Source organism: Lissotriton helveticus, chromosome 4_1 (assembly GCF_964261635.1).
Source record: "Lissotriton helveticus chromosome 4_1, aLisHel1.1, whole genome shotgun sequence".
Taxonomy (NCBI): domain Eukaryota; kingdom Metazoa; phylum Chordata; class Amphibia; order Caudata; family Salamandridae; genus Lissotriton; species Lissotriton helveticus.
Genome location: NC_136063.1, coordinates 529,140,364 through 529,158,814, shown reverse-complemented (window position 1 = coordinate 529,158,814; position 18,451 = coordinate 529,140,364). Strand labels below are relative to the sequence as shown.

General features: G+C 44.2%; 1 protein-coding gene across 1 annotated transcript in view; it reads left to right on the top strand.

Moving 5' to 3' along the window:
* Positions 1 to 18,451, top strand: part of LOC144828023 (uncharacterized) — a 1,462,897-nt gene that overhangs the window by 582,744 nt on the left and 861,702 nt on the right. The window contains exon 10 of the mRNA XM_078686162.1: positions 13,901 to 14,068. Within this exon, the coding sequence (XP_078542288.1) occupies positions 13,901 to 14,068 (168 nt within the window). The remainder of the gene's footprint in view (positions 1 to 13,900; positions 14,069 to 18,451) is intronic.

Sequence of the window (18,451 nt, the reverse complement as noted above, 5' to 3'; positions counted from 1 at the left end):
AACAGTCCGTAGCGGCCGCCATCTTGTCTCTCGGTAGGATCGAACAGCTGAATGGATTTGCACGAAACTTGGCAAAATTGTAGGGACTGGTAGCCCGATGTGCCTTTGCTAGGTCTCAATATATGTGCTTCAGTGCATTTTGAGAAATTAACGTTCAAAAACAAGATATATATCTGTAACAGAGATAAAATTATATGTGTATTACCTAGCTGTTGCTAACACCAGTTAGCGACGGCTAGTAGAAGATAGCGACCATCTTGGGTCCCACTTTGCATGTGAGTGATATTTATCACTAATGACATGGAAAGTGGGCATGCCAAGATGTTAGCGACTGGAAACAGTCGCTAACATCGCTATCTCCTATTATCAACTTTTGGAAATATTCGAGATAAGCGCGAATATCTCCAAAAGCTACCACCTGCCCTGAGCAGTTCTTAGCCATGTTATCCAATGGGAGGTGGATAACATGGCTAAGAGCATTAGCTCGGTAATGCATGAATATCGCTGAGTTTTCAGCGATATTAATGCATTGCGGTCGTTTTTTATCGTATTTCCGATAAACCTTGATAATAGCAAGGTTTATCTGCGATAATTTCTGACGGTAAAAAAATCGTTGCTAAGCATCGTTAGGGATAAATATCGCTTAACTTTGGTAATATGCCCCAACGTCTGTTAACGTTCGATTCGAAGGAAATCAGGAAGTGTTGAAAAAACATTGTCTGCGCCATCTTGTCTTTTTTCAAATGCCACACTTTTGTCGTGCACGGCAGCCATTTTAGATGCCTTGACCAGACCCACTCTGTGCACGCTGTCGATCCTTAGCATGGCTCCCCACCCTCGCAAGCATCTCCCCCAGGCAGTGGTCACCCCCGCTCTCGGTCTTATGCATGGGTAATAAACCTCCCCCCATCTGCGCTGCTCTTCCCTGAGAATCACACCCTGTGCCCGCCCGACACCTCCCTTTCGCCCTATTCACTACCGCACCCTCTGACACTCCTTTTCCTCTGTGTCCGATTGTCCAGGCTGGTCCTAGGGTATCAGCTAGCCCTGCAGATGTAGTTTATGGCCACAGCTGTAAAGAATCACCCCTCTTCAAAGGAGTTATAGTAGATCAAGGCCCACACTCGATGAGATCCGGCACAGCAGAAGCGTTGCTATTATCTGAAAAGCATCCTGTATTGTGATTGGGGAGGGGACCGAGCCTGAAGCGGAAGATTCCAGGGATGACTCTTTGTACATCAAAGTTTTTACAATTATGTGTCACATTAAATATATATAGCACTCCGACAAAGTAGTAAGATTATAAAACTTTAATAATTTATAAATATATACAAGAAAACAAAAATAGTAATAACATATAAATATTTTTAGGGAAAAACAACGAAGTAGCGGTCGGCTGTGCGAATAGTCCCAACGCAGCACAACGTCCAGATTTCCGGCGTGGGGCGTCGCGGGGGGTGGGTCATCAGTAGCAAACTGTTGTGCGAATAGTTCCAAGGCTGCAGAACGCGCCGAAATCTAGATGACACGAAAGTGATGTCTAGTAAGTTGCCACCCAGCAAATAACGGCATGGGGCGTCGCGGGGGGTGGGTCATCAGTAGCAAACTGTTGCGCGAATAGTTCCAAGGCAGCAGAACGATGGCACCAAGGTGATGTCCAGTAAGTTGCCGCACTGGTTTTGGTATCCTACAATGCTGCTCCGAATAACGGCGTGGGGCGCCCCGGGGGAGGCGGTGTGAACGGGCCTCTCCAGGTGGAGTGTCATCTGTTGTAGTGGGGCGCCCCTTTACCGTTTCAGTTGCCATTCCGTCCGTTTTTGGTCCACTGTGTCAAATGCCGCAATTCAGCTGAGTTGCGCCCACTCTTGCGGTGCAGCGATAGGCGGCTGTCACAGGAGTCTCAAAATGGCGGCAGGCTCTTTCCTTTTTGGGCCTGGTCCACTGAAATGGCCCTGGGACACCTTGGAAATCGGACGCTTGTCTGCTAGGTCTTGGACCCCATTCTCGAAAGCGTCCCCTCCGCCTTGAGAATTCATCAAAAGTTTTGGGGGCTCCGACTCCTGCAGGCTTCTGGTGGGGAGCGGCTGCCATGATTGCTCGTGGAATGACCACGACTGAGCTACGAGATGGTGGTGCTCTCATGCTGACGCCAGCTTCAGTCTGAAACATCCAGAAACAAGGTGCGGCTTTCATCGTTTGGGAAAAAAAAAAAGTTTTCATCCAATGAAAAGTGTTGTTTTTAGGTCACATGATCAAGCCTTCCATCATTAGGAAACCAAAAGTAAAATGAACCAATGAAAAGTTTTATAAACAAGTCACATGACCTGTTATGCGGCATAGGGTGTAAAATGCGGAGAAAATACGTTGGTACGTGAGGCGGCGTCAGTAGCGGACCGATGTGCGAATAGGCCGAAGGCAATACAACGCGCCAAGATCCGGATGGCACCGAGGTGGTGTCCAGCAAGTTGCAGCACTGGTGTGGCCATCCTACAATGCTGAAAGTCGGCGTGGGGCGCCCCGTTGGCCTGTGAGTTTGCGTCAGTAGCGGACCGATGTGCGAATAGGCCGAAGGCAGCACAACGCGCCAAGATCCGGATGGCACCGAGGTGGTGTCTAGTAAGTTGCCGCACTGGTGTGGCCATCCAACAATGCTGTAAGTCGGCGTGGGGCGCCCCGTTGGCCTGTGAGTTTGCGTCAGTAGCGGACCGATGTGCGAATAGGCCGAAGGCAGCACAACGCGCCAAGATCCGGATGGCATCGAGGTGGTGTCTAGTAAGTTGCCGCACTGGTGTGGCCATCCTACAATGCTGAAAGTCGGCGTGGGGCGCCCCGTTGGCCTGTGAGATGGCGTCAGTAGCGGACCGATGTGTGAATGGGGCCGAAGGCAGCGCAACAATATTTTCGGAATAGAAGACACCACTAGGCGCTGAGATGCCAAGATCCGGATGGCACCGAGGTGGTGTGTAGCAAGTTGCCGCACTGGTGTGGCCATCCTACAATGCTGAAAGTCGGCGTGGGGCGCCCCGTTGGCCTGTGAGTTTGCGTCAGTAGCGGACCGATGTGCGAATAGGCCGAAGGCAGCACAACGCGCCAAGATCCGGATGGCACCGAGGTGGTGTCTAGTAAGTTGTCGCACTTCTGTGGCCATCCTACAATGTTGAAAGTCGGCGTGGGGCGCCCCGTTGGCCTGTGAGATGGCGTCAGTAGCGGACCGATGTGCGAATGGGGCCAAAGGCAGCGCAACAATATTTTCTGACTGACACCACAAGGCGCTGAGATGCCAAGATCCGGATGGCACCGAGGTGATGTCTAAGTTGCGGACTGATGTGCGAATGGGGCCAAAGGCAGCGTAACAATATTTTCTGTATGGAAGATACCACTAGGCGTTGAGATGCCAAGATTCGGATGGCACCGAGGTGATGTCTAGCAAGTTGGTGTGGTCATCCTACAATGCTGAAACTCGGCGTGGGTCACCCCATTAGCCTGTGAGATGGCGTCAGTAGCGGACCGATGTGCGAATAGGCCGAAGGCAGCACAACGCGCCAAGATCCGGATGTCACCGTGGTGGTTTCATAGTTGAGAGGCACTTCATCTGCAGTGGGGCGCCGAGATCCGGATGGCACCGAGGTGATGTCTAGCAAGTTGCTGTACTGGTGTGGTCATCCTACAATGCTGAAATGTAGTGGGGCGCCCATTTACCGTTTCAGTTGCCATTCAGCTGAGTTTCGGCTGCTCTTGATGCTACAGCGACAGGCGGCTGCAAGAGGACTCTCAAAATGGCGGCCTGTTCTTTGTATTTGGGCCTGGTCCACTAAAATGGCCCTGGGACACCTTAGAACTCGGACGCTCGATTTTTTTCCTTTCCTGTACATGCAAAAAAAGGTAAATGCCCGGTACGTTACACGCTTCATCTGCCACGATGAACTCTCCAGAGGAACCGAAAAAAAATATAGTTGTGGTAACTATACCATGCATCGTCATATGGAGAGGTGGCACCAATTAATTATAGTGCTGCATAAAAGAGAGATTTGGAGGAGAACCCCTGACCTGCTAGTACATTCATCAAAGAAGTGGCACTGAGAGCTTCAGAGGCAAGGGAAACGGTCCCAAATATTTAGAAGAACTTTGGAAAGATTAAAATGACATGTTTAGATTGTGGTAAATTAATTTCATGTGGACAGATGAGTGTTACTCTAATAAATACAGCATATGAACATCATCATAGTCGATGGTTGGTAGAGACATTTTGAGTATATTCTGGACCTGCCCGTCCTCGCCCAAAATGGCGCCGGAATAAATGGGACTCGTAACTCCTTGTTGTGTACTGGTTGCAGAACCTTGAAATCACGAGATACGTATGCAGTTTTGAAGCACATGGCGGGCGGGGACGAGAATTGATTGAATATTTCGACATCCCTATTGATATTAAGTTCTGATGTGTTATTGATTACTGTGCTGTTGAAAATTCGAATTAACGTCACCCATGGTACTTGCCCGCAAATGTATATCTAGATAATTTTATTGTAACTGGCCCTGTCGTATTTTAATTATAAAATGTACGTCCACCGATTCCGTAACTGTTAGACACCTTAGTTCTTGCAACCTAATGGCCCGCCCGTTACGTTCCTCTACAGTGTAAATGTCTATTCATCATATACGATTACAGTTTGCTCCGTGGCAGGCCCACGTGGTTATAGGCTCGTATTTGTATAATGAAATTTTCACAATAAAGGTTTTTAAAAGAAAACATGGTAGTAGTATATACATTGGTAAAGTTTTTAATAATAGTCACTGTTTTAGAATCATTAAAAGGCAAGTGAAATAAAGCAGACCAATTACATGAAGGGTAAAAGGTATAATACGAAGGAACGCAGTAAAGATAAATGGTCAAGGGCTGTTGTGTTTTCTATTCCTGCAACATAAAGTGATCGATAAGAATCTCATATTCAGGCGTATCGGCGACTAAGACAGCAGGTCGACCCTCTTTTGCTCAACGGCTCCGTCATGGGACGAAGAAACGCTCTTTTTCTCGAAAAAAGAATATATTTTACTTGCAGGACAGTTGTAAAATTTCCGGGAAAGTACATTAGCCTGGAATATTATAACATATATTTAAGAAAAAATAATGTTCGGAAGTAATTAAAAGCGTAATTTTTAGGTGATATGACCAAGGCTTTCATCATTAGAATAAGAAAAGTAAAATGAACCAATGAAAAGTTTTATTAACAAGTCACATGACTTGTTATGCTTACGTTACGCGCTGCGCGCCCCGGATGACTTCCGGATGCGCTAACGCGGCGCGTCATATGACGCATTACGCGACAACGCAGGTCCAGAATATAGTCAAAATGTCTCCACCAACCAGCGGTCGAAACACAACCCCTTTCAGCAGGCTAAATAGTTCTGTTAAATGACAACAGAAGGGACAGGCAACAAGAACCATCAGTCAAAGAGGGGAGGGCTAGTTCTTCTCTACCGGGTTACATTGGGGCGCTACCGGAACTGATCGAATTGGTAGTCTACAGTGTTTCTGGATGTTTCAGACTGAAGCTGGGGTTAGCATGAGAGCACCACCATTTCGTAGCTCCGTTGTGGCCATTCCGCAACCAATCATGGCAGCCGCTCTTTATCGTTATTTTGGGCGGGGTGGGTGGCGGAGCCGAGCTGTTTTGCAGCCATCATTGTGTGGAGTTCAGTTCATCTCACTAGTTTTGTATTTGTCATGAGGGGTTGTTCCTAATGTTTCTATTTTAGCGAGGTCAAAAAGAGATCCCATTAGTGGCCTACTGATTTTACTCGATTCCTTTTCTTTTTTTTTACACGATTTTTCGTTATCTGCAAAGACTAAACAGAGTATTGCGACTCTGTGTTTGTTTGTAAATAGAGAATGAACCAAAGAGAACTAATTCTAAAACAGTAAATACTTGGATAACAATCAATCAAATGGAGAGAGAAGCAGGCACGACGGATTACAACGGGGGCAAAGGCCTGCGTTAACTACCTTTCACTATCTGCAAAGAGAGAGTACTCCTAATAGAAATGAGGGGGGGGGCACCATTCAAAGCAGATCAGTGTGCATAAACACGAAAATGTTTTCACTTACCACGTACTTGACATTCGACAGCTTATGATATTTGCTATTAAAAAACCATTGAAATTCACTGAAAAAACCATAGGTTATAGACCATATATAGTTAGGAATTAGCATTTACAAAACCTTGAAAATTCACTGAAAAAACCATAGGTTATAGACCATATATAGTTAGGAATTAGCATTTAAAAAACCTTATTTTACTCACACAAAACCATTGAAATTCCATATATAGTTAGTTGCACTAACTATATATTGCGCACCCGCAATCCACTGCTGATGATGTCACATATTACATCATTCATGACATGGTCAGTGACATCACTGATGACATCACTGATGACATCTCAAATGACATCACTGATGACATCACTGATGACATCTCATTTGACATCAATGACCACATCACTGATGATATCATTCATGTGACAATACAATGCATCTCCTCACATTTTAATATAACCTCTGTTTCACCCAGTGTTAAAAACAGAGTATAATTTTTGAAACCATTGACACACCAATACTAGTTACTACATACGTACTCACTGATTCCTACGTCTACACACACATTCACTCATTCAGCCATACAATCATTCATACATACAATCACTCATGTTTACAACACTATCATATGCACTCATACACCTATACAGACACTCACACTCTGCCACTCATCCATGGAGTTACTCACACACCTAGTCAGTCCTGTAAAGAATCAATCACACTTCCATTTTCTACTCTATACAGTTAAACATAGAGCACCTTACGTTTTCAACCATATACTAACACATACTTACTCTCTTATACAATCATTGATACAAGTACACATTGATCTGTACAGAGTCACACACCTCCCAGCCAGCCACACACACACTCAGTCTCCCATGCAAATACTTGGGCAATCAATCAATAACCCATATAGTTACTCATATAGCTACTGATCAACACATGCAGCAGTTTACAGAACAACAGACATAATGATGCACAAATTAAGACAGTTTAGTCACTAACCCATGCACTCAGTGAGACACATTTAATCACTCACTCATACATTCAGTCATGCACCTACTAAATCCTTCGTCCAGACACTTATACATCCACTCATTCTTCAATATGTAAGACATATTTTAACTTTACAGAAACATAGTCACTGGATGTTGTCATCAGTGATGTCATCAGTGATGTCATTTGAGATGTCATCAGTGATGTCATCAGTGATGTCACTGACCATGTCATGAATGATGTAATATGTGACATCATCAGCAGTGGATTGCGGGTGCGCAATATATAGTTAGTGCAACTAACTATATATGGAATTTCAATGGTTTTGTGTGAGTAAAATAAGGTTTTTTAAATGCTAATTCCTAACTATATATGGTCTATAACCTATGGTTTTTTCAGTGAATTTTCAAGGTTTTGTAAATGCTAATTCCTAACTATATATGGTCTATAACCTATGGTTTTTTCAGTGAATATATATATATATATATATATATATATATATATTCACTGAAAAAAACAAAGGTTTCAGGGACGTTATAGTTTGACTCAGATTTCACTCGTACAAAACCGGTGGAATTCAGCAGCTATAGTTACCTGATCTAACTAGAACTTACACCCCAACAATGCAATGCTTATGATCTCACATATTACATCACTCATCCCATGGACAATGGCATCACTGATGACATCTCAATGACATAATTTAGTATGTGTAAGTATTTTCTAAGAGTTTGATTGTTAAACATATATACTAACATACTGCAAAAGTTAAATTAGCATAATAGGTGCACTACTACTGAGTGATACTACTTCTAACATATATTATGTAAGTGGATGTGTGACTGTATGTATCCTTGGCTGTATGGGTGTATAGGTCAGTGTGTTAGTAGCTGTGTGGATGAGTGAGTTGTGTGAGTTAATGTATTGGTGAGTGAGTGGGTTTGTCAGTGGCAGTATGGGTGAGGGATTGGTGGTGTGATTGGCTCTATGGGTGGGTAAGTGGGTGTGTAGTGACTGTATGGGTGAGTGAGTGAGTATCTGAATGGCTGTATGAGTGAGTGATCTGGTACGTAAGTGGCTGTATGGGTGAGTGAGTGGATGACTGTATGGGTGAGTGAGTGGATGTGTAAGTGCTTGTATGGATGTGGCTAGGTATGTAAGTGGTTGTGTGGGTGTGTGAGTGAGAGGGTGAGTGCTTATATGGGTGAGGGTATAGCTGTGTTCAGAGGCTTTATGGGTGACTGAGTGAGTGTGTGAGTCACTGTGTAGGTAAATAAGTGGGTAGCTGTATGGGTGAGTGTATGGCTATGTGACTGGCTGTACAGGTGAGTGACTGGTTGTATGAGAGGCTGTATGAGTGAGTGAGGGGTGTATGAGTGGCTCTATAAAAGAGTGAATGGGTGTGTGAGTACTGTATGGGTCTGTGAATGGTTCTGTAGATGATGTTATCAATGATGGCATCATTGATGTCACTGTCCATGTCATGATTGATGTAATTTGTGACATCACAAGCAGTGCATGGCGGGGTGTAATTTATAGTTAGCTCAAATAACTATAGCTGCTGTATTTTACTAGTTTTGTACAAGTGAAATCTAAAAACGAACTTTTAAAAAAAAATCCTAACTATAACGTCCCTGTAGCCTTTGATTTTTTACGTGATTTTCTATGGTTTTTTAATTAGTAGTTGCATTTGCAGAGTGGTGTAGAAAGAAGGCGGACCTTCAACCAGCTCTCAGGAATCCCACTTTGTGGGACTTACTAAAGCTAACAGGAGGGGTTCTTGGACCCCAAAGACCCTCAGCATCATAGGGGACTTCATCCTCCAACCAGTAGTGCACAAGGAGGTGTGTTTGCAGAGTGGTGGAGAAAGGGGGCATGAGGTCTCAGCAATCTCACTGTGTGGGACTTTCTGGAGGTAACAGGATGGGCAGTTGCCCCCCAAGGACCCTGAGGAGTCAAGGAAATTTCATCCCCCAACTAGTTGTGCACCAGTGGGTGCTTTTGCAGAGTGGTGGTGAAAGGGGGTGGTCCTCCAGTGACTTACTGAAGCCTGATTTTTTTTATATTAGGGGAGGTAGGTGGTGTGGCCCCCTACCCTTGGCCAATTTCATCCCCAGAGCCCCTATCTGCCAGGGCCTGGCCTTTTTGGAATGAAGAGTGGAGCCATGTGCCCCCCCTTCCCAGGCTGATTTTGGCTCGGGGGACAACATCCCCCAGGGCCCGGCCTTTATATATTTATTTATTAACAGTAAGGGAATGGGCTATGTGGCCTCCTCTCGGGCAAATTTCAGCCCCGGGGACCTCACCACTGCTGCCCAGCCTCTATTCTGGGTACTCTGGTCCCACCCAGGGCCCCCAATGGCTTCCCTTGGGGACCATGACGGGAGCCTAAGGCCCCACAGACCCTGCTGGCTCCCCAACTTCTGTGGGAGAAGGCATTGCATTCACACACAGGGAGCTGCTGGAATGGCAGCTATCTCTGTGTGAAAGCAACTCTGCTCCATTTCATGCAAGCAAGAGCATTTTTAAAGCTCTTGCTTGCTGAAAGCAGAGGGTTTGCTTTGGCTTGATGGAGCTGTAAAGCTCCTGCCAAGCCACAGCAAACAACTATGTCCGGAGGGTGGGCACCCTGGAACATAGCATGAGCTGGCCCAGGGTGGTGATGGTCCCCAGGGCCATTTATGGCTCTAGGAGGGGGCCGCATTGCCCTCCTCCTTAATTCTTGTAGGGCCTGCCCCGAGGAGGTGGCGGTCACAGGGGCTGAGAAATGCCCAGGAGGGGGGAGCTGCGTATCCCCCACCCTTTTCTGAAAATGAAGCTGGCCCAAGGTAGGTGGTGGTCACCAGGGCCTGGGAGGGGCCCTGAGGCCCCCTCATAACAATGCATTAGCCCTGGGAGGTGGTGGTCCCCAGGGCACTGTTTGGGGAACTCATAAAGTCATTCAGACACCCACTCACTCACCCATACAGCCACCCACACACCTACTCACATACGGATACACATAGTCACACAGCCCATCATATATATGTTAGAAATAGCATCACTCATTAGTAGTACACAAAGTATTCTAATTTAACTTGTGTAGTAACTTGCGATATATGTTTAGCTTTTGAGAAACACTCAGAATAACTGGAAGATGTCATCAGTGATGTCATTTGAGGTTTTGTATGAGGGAAATCTGAGCCTAACTATAATGTCCTTGTAACCTTTGCTTTTGTCTGTGAATTTCTACATTTTTAAAAAAATTCTATTTCCCAACTATAACGCCCCTCTAACCTTTAGTTTTTTCAGTGAATTTCTAACTTTTTTAATGTTATTTACTCACTAGAATGTCTCTGTATCCTAGGTATGTATCCTCCTTACCATGATGTCCAAAGACTCCATTAGGAATTAACCTAATGCATTTTGGTTCCTTTTTTAGGTCTCGCCTACGCAGCACACTTGCGTAGCATTGGAGGACCTTCAGCCGTCGCTCTGCTCTTTTTGAAAGCACATACTCATGCTTGTGGCGGTATCCACCTTGCGGGAGCAAGCAGGGGCGCACCACAAGCACAAGTATGTGCTTCCAAATAGAGCAGACTGCTCTCCCCAGCACACACCCGCGCACCCCCCATGGGCTCAACTCCTGCTCCCTATCTCATCTCCCTCTCTCTCCTCGCCCACACGTCTCGGCCATTCACTCGATCTGCCCTCTCCGTCTCCTTTTTTTTCTCTCTCCTTTTTTTTTGCTCATTCTTTTTAAACAGCTGTTTGTGCACCTTTGTGTGTTTCCTCAATTCAACCTTTCCTCAATTAAACCTTAACCCCGCAGGTAACATTTTAATTATAATCAGTGCGACATCCTCAGCAGCGAGCGCCAGAAATTCAGATTTATTGGAGGGTTTTTGAAGAATGCAGTACAAGAATTTGTTCGGAGTGTGCGACCAGCAGGATGTGGCTAAAAGTCAGATGAAGAAAGATAATGGGCCCGCTCTATTAAACCTCTGGCAACATCATTGGCAGGAGATGTGGTCATGTGGCTATGATGGAAGGCGTTTGGGGGGTTGGGTTTGAATCCTTGCATCGGCACTTCTATGAAAATTGCCTGATTGTGGCAATTTCCATGTGCTTAAATTACAAACCAGTAATTGAAAGGCTCATTTCTTGTACACAAACTTGTTTAATTTTCTCTCAAGAGCCCCCCCCCCCATTAATGTTGGTTTCTCTGGTACTTGCCAGCTAGGTTTGTGCTTTATAATTAGGACTAATGTGAACTGAATAAGTTCACGTTAACCCCAGACCATCCTAGAATCCACCCCACGCTTTAAAGGGCCGATCTTGTTAAGTGCTTCACATTTTACCCTTTGCCTTTCTGACATCATCACAGGAAGGCTTCATTCTAGTTATGGAATCCACCCAGTTGGCCATGCCGCATAAGGAATTGAAAAGCAACTTCCTAATTGGGAACTGTTTGCTAGACAATCCCCCTTGAGGTATTTGGCGGATTAAAAATATATTTTCAAGCACACATTTCTCCTGACAATCTTGTTTTTTTGTAGTTGAAGTTGTGTAGCGCTTGGGGCCTCTGAAAAGAAGCTGTGGTGCAGTACTGGACAGGTAGCGCTCTGCACCACGAGGAGGTGCTTCATTGGAAGGTGGCTGCCATTGCAATGAGTTCCATGTGGGAAGCAATTTGGGGTGATGTATGAATGAAGCAAAACCAAAGGGGATGATGGACGGAGTGTTGAACATTGCAATCACTCACCCCCAGTCAACTGATCTGGGTGTAATCCATCATCATTCTTTAGCTCACTCAGCCACCCCAGTTCAGAAATGGCCATATGCAAATCAGTCTGACCCTGTGCCTCATGGGAACAATCCAGCCCGAAATGCCAAGGCATGTCTTCCCTCGACCGGAAACAAGCAAACTGGGACCGGTTTCTGGCTAATCAGCCGTCATCAGCCAGCCTAGCTTGAATCCAGTGTCAAAGTGAGCAAGGGACCCACGTCTGGGCATACCCAGCCAACTTAGGGCGAACAAAGCAAAACCAAAGGGGATGATGGACGGAGTGTTGAACATTGTAAGCACTCACCCCCAGTTAACTGATCTGGGTTTACTCCATCATCAATCTTTAGCTAACTCCGCCACCCCAGTTCAGACATGGCCATATGCAAATCAGTCTGACCCTGTGCCTCATGGGAACAGTCCAGCCCCAACTGCCAAGCCATGTCTTCCCTGGACCGGAAACAAGCATCCTGGGACCGGTTTCTGGCTAATCAGCCATCATCAGCCAGGCTAGCTTGAATCCAGTGGCAAAGTGAGCAAGGGACCCACGTCTGGGCATACCCTGCCAACTTAGGGAAACAAAGCCAAATCAAAGGGAATGATGGTCGGAGTGTTTAACATTGCAAGCACTCACCCCTAGTCAACTGATCTTGGTTTTGTATTTGGTATTGTAGGAATGTAAATATAGATTTTTTTTAATTTTATGATTAGAGGTTTTAAATATTTTGCAATTTTGCCCTGATGAAGCTCTTGTATGAGCGAAACCCGTTGTCTGTTTTAAATGTGAACAAACATTGACTAAATAACCTTTTCAAAAGACTTCAGCTGGGATAGTCTTGAAACATTGGCCTTTTTTAACCAAAGGGTTACTAAAAATTGAACAAATATTAAATTTGCCTCTGTCATATTGTATAATTTCCAATGTTGGGCTGTTGGATAGCTAACCCAGAGAGGTGGGCAATGATTCAATATACAATGGGAATTTGCTGGTAGTGCGGTGCTTTGGTCTTTAGCTTTCCTAGTTATTTGACTCGATTTTAAGACTTCTTTCTGAAGTTCTAACAGTGATTAATTCTGATATACCGTGTTTTGAATGAACAGCACTAGTCATGTTGGGACTTACAGTTTTACTTTTTAACTTTTCGGGTTGTCCATGCTTAGAATGGCTAGTGCAGTTTATTGAAAAACACAATTGGCTGAAAGTTACACTCATGATATGTGGCTAATTGACAGTTATGGTTGAAGTAATAAACAAGCATTGGCATAGTCAATAGGTCTCGCCTTTGGGACCTTATAAGTGTTTAGTTATCCAGCACAATATCCTTGGTGGAACAACATTAACTGTTGCATGGCTAAACACTTATAAGGTCCCAAAGGCAAGACCGGTTGGCTATGCCAATGCTTGTTTAAGTTTGCACCTGGTTACCATCAGATTCAAGTCTATGTTAATAGCATTTCCTAATTACCCTTTATGCAACCAGTCGCAAATTGGAAATGCTATGTGCATATGGTTTTTAATTCACAAATTGGAAACCCCTATTTGCTATTTCCTCTTTTTCGAATCGCAAAATGAGATTTCTACTGGCTATAAATCGCTTTTTGCTACGGGGCATAGGCCTTTGTACATTAGGAAAGGCAATTATGCATTTCTTAACGGCCCTAAATAGCAATACGGACTGTTAAGAAATGCAAATTCCTTTCATACATATTGGATATATCACCTTCATAATCTGTAAGAATTGCGTTTCCATGGAAGATCATGGCTGTGATTTGCTTTATGTGGGGATATCTGAATGGTATCAGTTTCCAGGACTGACACCTTTTTTCATTTTCATTTGCTTGAACAACACAGCTTCCCTCAAATTGAAATAAAGAAATGACATGTCAGATGTTCTGCATAGGGGAAGTAGGCCTCTCACACACCTGACACACACTCGGCATGGATAACTGTTTGTGATAGCTTATAATAAACGTAATTCTCTAATTCCTGACCCCTCAGGCATAGATCTACTTTTAATTAAACGTGTACTTTTTTTTAACAGGCAAATGAATACAGAGAAACCATAAATAATTTACAATTAGAGCTTGCCTCTCTGAAGTCGGCAGAAAATTCTGCAAGAAAAGCAGTTATTGTTAAAGAAAACACGAGCAGTGAGCTTTTCCAAGAATGCGCAAACCTAAAGCATGTGCTCGGAGAGGTGCAGTTCAAGGTACGGTTGTTGACGGGAGAAAAAAATGTGGAAAAAGCGTTGATTCAAGGCTACAGATAATGGATGGGTTGTGAAGTGTAATCATTGTGTGTAAAGTTGCGGGCTGAGGCCTGATAGACCTGATGCTCTGCACAGAATATGAAATGGAAGGCACATTGTGCCTGCTGGTGCGGAAGCGGCGCGAGCCTCTAAAACACAGCAAGGTAGGACAGATTTAAACGTTAATAGAAAATGTGCTATAGAAAGTGACCTTTACAACCACGTATCCATTTCACGGGTCTCCTTCGGCCGAGTAGTAATTACATGAGGTAAGTAACATTTGTATGATTGCTTTTTCTGTACAGTAGTTCTTTCACCGATTAACCTAATTTGATTTCCCCTTTACATCACAGAAGGTCATTGGAATGTTTTTTAAAATTAAGTATGTGCCGTGTGGTACCTTCTGTGTCATATGAAAATGCGTCATTAAATTATGAATCTGCGAGATAATGGACAGGGGAAGGGTTCGTGTTTGCACGCACGTCTGTCTATTTAAATTTACAATAGAGAGTATTGATAATCTGAAGCCAATTTTCTAAATAAAAAGATGTATTTTTTAAGAATGCTATGTGACATCTAAGTTTCATGAATTACAAGTAGAGCTGAACAAGGTTAAATCACACACCCGCTGGTGCTGTCCCTTACTCATAGCTAAGGTGACTGGACCGTCTGGTTTTCTAGTCCGGTTGTCTTCCCTACTGGCCACGCTGTTAGTTAAATGAGTTCCTGACCTGTTCAGCAAAGCCTCACTGCCTACTTGAAAGGCAGATTGGTCTTTTGTATTCATTTACTGTCTGAAACCATATTATCCTTCGCTTCCACTTGCAAGTATTTTCCTGTTTACTCTGCTTTGGTGCTGAGCTAATTTCTCTGACCCGAAACCTGCTGGACGAACATATTTTTCCAAATGCTGGTAAATTGCTTTATAACCAGTGTTGCCCGCCCCTCACTGTTTCACAGTTGTTTACCCTCCCACTGACCCCCCCCCCCCCTTCCCTTTCTCGTGGCCCTAGCTATCCCTGCACCTGCTAAACTACCTTGTCAAGCTACCCAATCTCCAGGTGAAATGTCTCCCCAAATCCTTTGCACAGTACATCTGACTATTCCCCACATGCCTCTATTTTCATTATGTAAAAAACCTTTATGGCTACTCCTGCTACTTCACAGCAGAGTATTCATCTATATCCTCAGCATAGCCTTAAATGCACCAGTCCCTCTGCTTTTCACCTAATTTCCCCATACCCAAACCATGATCACTTTAGCAATTCATCCATGCGCACTCACCTCCATTGACTTGCTTACTCGTAGATGACTCAATTTAAATTGATTGCCATGTCCAAGCTTTATGACCACCTTGATATTGATCCTTGCCATAACCTCTTGCTTCAATATACTTACTTCATTACTCTACACATACGCCAACAACTGCTATCCCTCAGCTTTTCTATTTTGCTGTAGGGGGCCCACCTGCCCTTCACTCTAAGTTGGTTTTGGTTTGCATGTCCCAATTTCTTGATCTAAACAAAATGACGGAGTCTGTATATGTGCCATCAAATATAATCTGTTTTATTTCCCAACAGTTCCATGATCATTAATAAAACTTTTATTTGTACTTAATAAGGTGCACTTTTGCCACTTAAGGCTCTCAATGCATAATAAAACTTGCAAAAGTTGAATTACTCTTTGGCAGCCTCCAGTTGTCAGTGTTGTAGCACAACTTTAACTTCTGCCAATAACATTAATTCTCCAATAGCAAATTATTCCCAAAAGCACAAGATCAAGGGTTATAGTGGGGCAAGAAATGTTAACCTCTTCAGTGTTTTGGTTGCCTACATTTTTCTACATGGAAGGAAACACCTCCCTATTGAGGCAGGGTATGTGTAGGCCTGGGCAGTAGATTCCGCTCCGCTTGCGGAACTTGTGGAATTTTGGCAATTCCGCGTTTCGCGGAGAACGCGGAATTTACTAAAATTCTGCGATCCGCAGCGTAGCAGAATTTCTTCCTTGTTCGCGTTATTAAAATGAGTGTTCATGCACGCGGGAGCGACTTACTGGGATCCCTGCATTCGCCGATGAGTTTTCCTATCCGTTTGCATCCGGCTGCACGATCTCGCGAGAGTGTGCGATCGCGAACACGTCATTCTCAAACAGGAAACACGCATCGGGAGCGGGCGGGAAAGGTGAAACAAGATGGCCACGACTACATGGGCAAGTTCACAAGATATTTCCCCCTGAGCACGCAAACAGCGTTCCTGAACAGAAAAAAACGCATCGCGAACGGGCGGAAAAAGCAATTCCGCATGCTCGCGGAATTCTGCATAGCTCGCTGCGATTTTTTACTGTTTTGTGGAACTTTGCGTAACGCAACTATGCAAATTCCGCCCACCCCTAGATATGTGCCTTCATTAATATGTTTCACGTCTAATACAAAGTCACATTAAGACTCAAAGCCTAACCAGCAAAATCAGTTCTGCTCCTACATTGGCGTTTTTTGATTTTCAAATGGCTACTGGAAAAGAAAGGGCATTGATTAAAAGGTCATGCTGTAGAAATGGTTGTTGCAAGTCGTGCACGCGATTGGTGGGTAGGTAGGAAAATAGCTGACTCTTTAGCAAAAGGTGAATGGGTGCAAGAGGTTAGGAACATTACTGTTAATTATTTGAAGAGGCTGAAAATGTCATGACCCATGAACCACTACTCCAAATATATTTGCAGTACCTAGTGCCCCATAGAGTTAAATAGCTATCTTGCTTTCTTAAGGCACCTTTATTTTTATCAAAGATCATCCTAATATCCACTGTCTTGTTCTCAAAACAGGCACATTGAGAAAATATGCTAACCATTCAAATCACTTTTTTGATAATATGCTTCCTTTCCCAGAAACATTTTGATCTGTTTGTAATTGAAGTTGAAGTCCGCTGAAGAGTTCCTTTGCCACTAAGTTCTGTCCCAGAAAAGCAATAAAAGTGGGCATTTAATCCTGATATGTATGCAGCTAGGACTGTTCAATATTCATTTAGGCATCAGAGAGATAACTAAAAATCATTAAGTCACTTTCTAAGAAACTCAAGGTAGTGCTCGGTCATTAAAATCAGCCCAAATTCAGAGAATTATTAGATTTCTACGTTATTCATGTAAGACTGCTATCAAGTTGATGTTGTAGCTAGTAGCACTTAAAAGTGCTCTTGCCTGAGGAGGATCACTTGTTGCCAACCACTGAAAAGGCTTGTAACCTGCTTCTGCCTATGGCAGATCCTGCCCCTACTATGTAAATGTAAATGTGTAAATGTGTTTGTATTTATATAGCGCACTTCTACCCTGAGGTCTCGTAGCGCTGTATTCATACCGCTGTGGAACCCTTCCTGGCTTTCCTGTGAGATGTCCACTCCTGGGCACCCCCAAGGTGAAGCCAAGCATCCAAGCGCTGCTGGGGCCGTTGTGGAGATTAAGCAAGCTATTGCCCAGAGTCACAGAGTGGGACCCATGATTAGACTAGGCACCGAGGAGAGAATTATCAGGTCCGGGGAGATTGAGTCCAAGAGCCACCGAGGCGGGAATTGAACCCTGGTCCCGGGCCAGACCTCTGCCTCAGGGTCTGCCCCTCTAACCATTGAGCCACACTTCTCCACTCCACTATGAGAATATCCTCTCTCGATATTAAACCAGCAGCTGCCTTTACCCGCAGAAGAGATCTGAGATGGGGGAATCTTATTCATTAAATTCTTGTGACCCACTTCAGCTGACGGAATCGTGGCTCTGGAATGGCATCTAGTAGACAACAAATCAGGAGAAAACCACTGCCTGGCAGTAGCAGTAGGATATCCTAATTTTTCTTCTCAAATATTCTTTTTTTTGTCTGGAGCCTTTTCCGAAAACCCCAGCACTCTTCATTGTGCTTCATGTTAAGGTAATCCTATTTTAGGGAGCCACTTTTGGAAATCATTTATAAACAGTTATTGCTGTATTGGCCAGAGCTCCAAGTTGGAAGGTAATGTCAGCCACCTGACCAAACCTCCACCCATGTGTTCACCAAGCCAGCTTACAGCGGCCATGCACATTATTCCCCAACCAAGTAAAATAATTGATAAAGATACATTGAACAACGCTTCAGCATTTTCTGCCCACTCATTGATTTCAATTTTGTACAAGGAGGTCTTTTAGACCCACAATATAACATGGGCAGACTTATTTTGCACAAGTAGATAACAATTGTATGCTAACGCATAGAAGTGTCAGTTGTCCTGCGATTTTGATTGATTCTTGTTCATGTGCGAAGGTGGACAAGTAGAGTACAGTCCAGTTCACAGTGTAGCATGCTTGACAAGATTTATCTCAGAGAACTGC